Source organism: Anomaloglossus baeobatrachus, chromosome 2 (assembly GCF_048569485.1).
Source record: "Anomaloglossus baeobatrachus isolate aAnoBae1 chromosome 2, aAnoBae1.hap1, whole genome shotgun sequence".
Lineage (NCBI taxonomy): Eukaryota > Metazoa > Chordata > Amphibia > Anura > Aromobatidae > Anomaloglossus > Anomaloglossus baeobatrachus.
Window position 1 is genome coordinate 791,485,395 of NC_134354.1, and position 6,000 is coordinate 791,491,394.

General features: G+C 47.5%; 1 protein-coding gene across 1 annotated transcript in view; it reads right to left on the bottom strand.

Moving 5' to 3' along the window:
- The window catches only part of LOC142290085 (uncharacterized), a 34,855-nt gene extending 32,599 nt beyond the window's left edge, over positions 1-2,256 (bottom strand). Inside the window, exon 1 of the mRNA XM_075334020.1 lies at positions 2,149-2,256. Within this exon, the coding sequence (XP_075190135.1) occupies positions 2,149-2,256 (108 nt within the window). The remainder of the gene's footprint in view (positions 1-2,148) is intronic.
- Positions 2,257-6,000: the final 3,744 nt, after the last annotated feature.

A 6,000-nucleotide genomic window follows, 5' to 3' on the forward strand; every position in this document is an offset into this window, starting at 1 on the left:
AGTGACTTACCAGCGATCCTTATCAGGTCGCATCGTTTTCAGGATCACTGGCAAGTCGTTAAATGTGACGGGGGCTTGACTGTTCAAACAAGAAATGAATTATGCCCGGGTAGATGGTTGGTTAATAGATAACGTGGATATATTGAGTAAGAGATATATATATAGATATATATATATATAGATATATATATATATAGATATATATATATATAGATATATATATATATAGATATATATATATATAGATATATATATATATAGATATATATATATATATAGATATATATATATATATAGATATATATATATATATAGATATATATATATATATAGATATATATATATATATAGATATATATATATATATAGATATATATATATATATAGATATATATATATATATAGATATATATATATATATAGATATATATATATATATAGATATATATATATATATAGATATATATATATATATAGATATATATATATATATAGATATATATATATATATAGATATATATATATATATATATATATATATATATATATATATATATATATATATATATATATATATATATATATATATATATATATATATATATATATATATATATATATATATATATATATATATATATATATATATATATATATATATATATATATATATATATATATATATATATATATATATATATATATATATATATATATATACATATACACACACACACACACACACACACACACACACATACACACATACACACACACACACACACTGTATGCTATGTGTTGAATACAAGGGTTAGAAGAGCATTTAGCTTCTCCCGGAGAAATGTCTCTGTGTGGTCATTTCTCCTGATTCATATACATCTGTGCAGTTCTGATTTGGAATCCTCCTCCAAGACCCTGAGAGAGAGATCCCCTGGAGGTCTCCCCCAACAAACACAGAGGGGCAGCACAAAATAGATCCAGATAATCACATCCTAATCACAATGTATAAATATATGAGGGGACAGTACAGAGTCCTTTCCAAAGATCTTTTTACACCTAGGCCTGCGACTGGAACACAGGGGCATCCGCTACGTCTTGAGGAAAGAAGGTTTAATCATAATCACAGATGAGGATTCTTTACTGTACGAGCAGTGAGACTATGGAACTCTCTGCCGCATGGTGTTGTAATGAGCGATTCACTACTAACATTAAGCAGAGCCTGGACGCCTTTCTTGAAAAATTTAATATTACCAGTTATGTATATTAGAGTTTATGACAGGGTATTGATCCAGGGAACTAGTCTGATTGCCAGATGTGGAGTCAGGAAGGAAATTTTTTCCCCATTGGAACTTGTGTTTGCCACATTGGGTTTTTTTTGCCTTCCTCTGGATCAACATGTTAGGCTACGGGTTGAACTAGATGGACTTAGAGTCTCCCTTCAACCTTAAAAACTATGATGATACTATGATGATAAATATTCATCACTCTCATCCTCCTCGCCTTTGGATCTGCAGCAGCCTTTCGTTATATGCCCATTCCTATTCTAACCAGGTGAGCACACCTATTATTTCTCCTATCCTCCATTCCAACGGATAAGACCCTATGCGCTTTTTTTCCCCACAGCATATAATTAGGATAATTCTATAATCAGGATTGTCTCCTCTTACCCAAAGATGTGAGGAGCTCCATCATGACGTCCTTGTACAGATCCTTGTGTTCTTCTAGATACTCCCACTCCTCCATGGAGAAATAGACGGTGACATCCTGACATCTTATAGGAACCTGACACACGTAATGATCCGTCATTAGCAGACCCCTCCCCTGGCAGCGGTATTGTATAATGTCCCAGCATTCCCGGCAGCGCTCACCTCTCCGCTCAGCAGCTCAGTGATCCTGTGGGTCAGTTCTAGGATCTTCTGCTCATGTATCAGTGAATGAGGTGGAGGCTCGGTGATGTCACTCGGGGTCCTGCTCCGTCCTCCTGACACACGAGGGGTCACACACTCCCCAGACGAAGTTTTCACTACTGTGTGATCCTGTGTATGGGGAGACGCCGATCACTACATCTATTCTGAAGATCCTTCACCTTCCCCGTCATTTCCCTGCTTTATTCCTAGAGATCACAGTGATGTGATGTGAAGCCCTCACCTCTCCAGTGATCCAGTAGATTATCTCCAGGGTGAGGTCTAATATTGGAGCAGCCATGAGGTCTTTGCGCTGTTTCATCCTCGAGGGGTCAACAATGGGAAGAACCATTGTCCTCTAAAAAAAAATTGTAGCTGTGAAAGTCGTGAACCTGAGGAATTAGAAGAAAAACAAGAATGAGTGGATGGAAGATTTGATATGGAAGAACATGAAGAATGATTAGAAACAAGTGGAAAATAATTCTACTCAAATATAAGAAAACTAAGAAGTTGGTGGTGAACTGTAGCAGGAGAAAGATGGGATGTCTAATTGTCACTACTGGTGGTCAGGAGGTGGAGCAGGTAGAGAGTTACAAAAATTTGAGGGTCTACCTAGACAGCAAACTAGACTTGAGGTGCCATACAGAAGGGTTACAAGAAGGAGATGAGCAAACTGCAAGCTCGGTTGTTGGCCGTCATCTTGACACTTTTGAGGAGGTGGTGGAGAAAAGAACTCTGAAGAAATGTATATCGACAATGAACAATAATGTACAGCCATTATATGAGCAGCTCATGAGACAGAGGAAACCTTCAGTAACCGTCTTAGGGCGCTTTCACACTTGCGTTCAGCGCAATCTGCCGCTATGGAGAACAGCGCAGTCAGTTAACGCACTGCGCTATTCTCCATAGACTTGTATTGACGATGCACCGTAACGCAAGTGTCTGCGTTGTATCCGCTGGCCGACACTGAGTCGTTATTTTGACACTACATGTAGCCTTTTTTGGGTCGTTAAAATAACGCACCTTGACTGATTCCGTTAGAATCCGCCAAGGTGTCTAATGATTGTCTATGGGGGAAGATTCCGCCGCAATGCACTAAGCGGCGGAATACGCTGACGGATTCCATCATGTTCTACTGCACATGCTCAGCATGTCCAGCAGAACGACCTAAATCGTTCAAAATCATTCCTGGTCTCTCCCCCCCTCCTCATTCTCACCGATCACCAGCACGGCTGTCACACTGCTCTGGCGGCTTCTACTGCTTTTGAAAATGCCGGCCGCTCATTATTCAATCTCGTATTCCCTGCTTCGCCCGCCCACCGGCACCTATGATTGGTTGCAGTCAGACACGCCCCCACGCTGAGTGACAGCTGTCTCACTGCAACCAATCACAGCCACCGGTGGGCGGGTCTATATTGTGCAGTACAATAAATAAATAATTGAAAAAAAACGGCGTGCGGTCCCCCCCAAATTTTGACACAAGCCAAGATAAAGCCACACGGCTGAAGGCTGGTATTCTCAGGATGGGGAGCCCCGCATTATGGGGAGCCCCTTAGCCTAAAAATATCAGCCAGCAGCCGCCCGGAATTGCCACATTCATTAGATGTGACAGTCCCGGGACTCTACCCGGCTCATCCTGAGTTGCCCTGGTGCAGTGGCAATCGGGGTAATAAGGAGTTAATGGCAGCAGCCCATAGCTGCCACGAAGTACTAGGTTAATCCTGGCAGGTGTCTATGAGACACCCCCAATGATTAACCTGTAAGTGAAAGTAAATAAACACATACACCCGAAATAATACTTTATATAGAATAAAAGACAAAAAAAACCCTCTTTCACCACTTTATTAAAATCCCCAAATATCCATCCAGGTCCAGCGCAATCCCCGAAACACCGCCGCTCCTGTGAGCTCCACGCAGAAATTGAAGGGAGTCGTCGGCTGTCAGCGGGACGTCACTGAGGTAGTGCCGGTGTGTGTGCGGTTAAGATGGGTGCGGTAGTGCTTGTGTGTGCGGTGATGATGGGTGCAGTAGTACCGGGGTGTGTGCGGTGATGATGGGTGCAGTAGTACCGGGGTTCGTGCGGTGATGATGGGTGCAGGAGTGACGGGGTGCGTGCGGTGATGATGGGTGCAGTAGTGACGGGGTGCGTGCGGTGATGATGGGGGCGGTAGTGCCTGCATGTGTGTGGTGATGATGCGTGCAGTAGTGCCAGGGTGTGCGCGGTGATGATGGGCGCGGTATTGCCGGGGTGTGCGGAGTGATGATGGGGGCAGTAGTGCCAGGGTGTACGCGGTGATGATGGGGGCGGTAGTGCCGGGGTGTGATGATGGGCGCGGTAGTACCAGGGTGTGCGCGGTAGTGCCGGGGTGTGCGCGGTGATGATGGGGGCGGTAGTGCCAGGGTGTGTGCGGTGATGATGGGCGCGGTAGTGCCGGGGTGTGTGCGGTGATGATGGGCGCGGTAGTGCCGGGGTGTGTGCGGTGATGATGGGGGCTGTAGTGCCGGGGTGTGTGCGGTGATGATGGGGGCTGTAGTGCCGGGGTGTGTGCGGTGATGATGGGGGCTGTAGTGCCGGGGTGTGTGCGGTGATGATGGGGGCTGTAGTGCCGGGGTGTGTGCGGTGATGATGGGCTCTCTCTCGGCTAAAGAAAACTTAAAGCAACGCGTTATTTCACAGGAATCCGCTCCCCTCAGGCGGAACCCCAAGATCTCCTCTCCCCCCAAGCAGAACCCCAAGATCTCCTCTCCCCCCCAAGCAGAACCCCAAGATCTCCACTCCCCCCAAGCAGAACCCCAAGATCTCCACTCCCCCCAAGCAGAACCCCAAGATCGCCACTCCCCCCAAGCAGAACCCCAAGATCGCCGCTCTCTTCACACAGAACCCCAAGATCGCCGCTCTCTTCACACAGAACCCCAAGATCGCCGCTCTCTTCACACAGAACCCCAAGATCGCCGCTCTCTTCACACAGAACCCCAAGATCGCCGCTCTCCTCACACAGAACCCCAAGATCGCCGCTCTCCTCACACAGAACCCCAAGATCGCCGCTCTCCTCACACAGAACCCCAAGATCGCCGCTCTCCTCACACAGAACCCCAAGATCGCCGCTCTCCTCACACAGAACCCCAAGATCGCCGCTCTCCTCACACAGAACCCCAAGATCGCCGCTCTCCTCACACAGAACCCCAAGATCGCCGCTCTCCTCACACAGAACCCCAAGATCGCCGCTCTCCTCACACAGAACCCCAAGATCGCCGCTCTCCTCACACAGAACCCCAAGATCGCCGCTCTCCTCACACAGAACCCCAAGATCGCCGCTCTCCTCACACAGAACCCCAAGATCGCCGCTCTCCTCACACAGAACCCCAAGATCGCCGCTCTCCTCACACAGAACCCCAAGATCGCCGCTCTCCTCACACAGAACCCCAAGATCGCCGCTCTCCTCACACAGAACCCCAAGATCGCCGCTCTCCTCACACAGAACCCCAAGATCGCCGCTCTCCTCACACAGAACCCCAAGATCGCCGCTCTCCTCACACAGAACCCCAAGATCGCCGCTCTCCTCACACAGAACCCCAAGATCGCCGCTCTCCTCACACAGAACCCCAAGATCGCCGCTCTCCTCACACAGAACCCCAAGATCGCCGCTCTCCTCACACAGAACCCCAAGATCGCCGCTCTCCTCACACAGAACCCCAAGATCGCCGCTCTCCTCACACAGAACCCCAAGATCGCCGCTCTCCTCACACAGAACCCCAAGATCGCCGCTCTCCTCACACAGAACCCCAAGATCGCCGCTCTCCTCACACAGAACCCCAAGATCGCCGCTCTCCTCACACAGAACCCCAAGATCGCCGCTCTCCTCACACAGAACCCCAAGATCGCCGCTCTCCTCACACAGAACCCCAAGATCGCCGCTCTCCTCACACAGAACCCCAAGATCGCCGCTCTCCTCACACAGAACCCCAAGATCGCCGCTCTCCTCACACAGAACCCCAAGATCGCCGCTCTCCTCACACAGAACCCCAAGATCGCCGCTCTCCTCACACAGAACCCCAAGATCGCCGCTCTCCTCACACAGAACCCCAAGATCGCCGC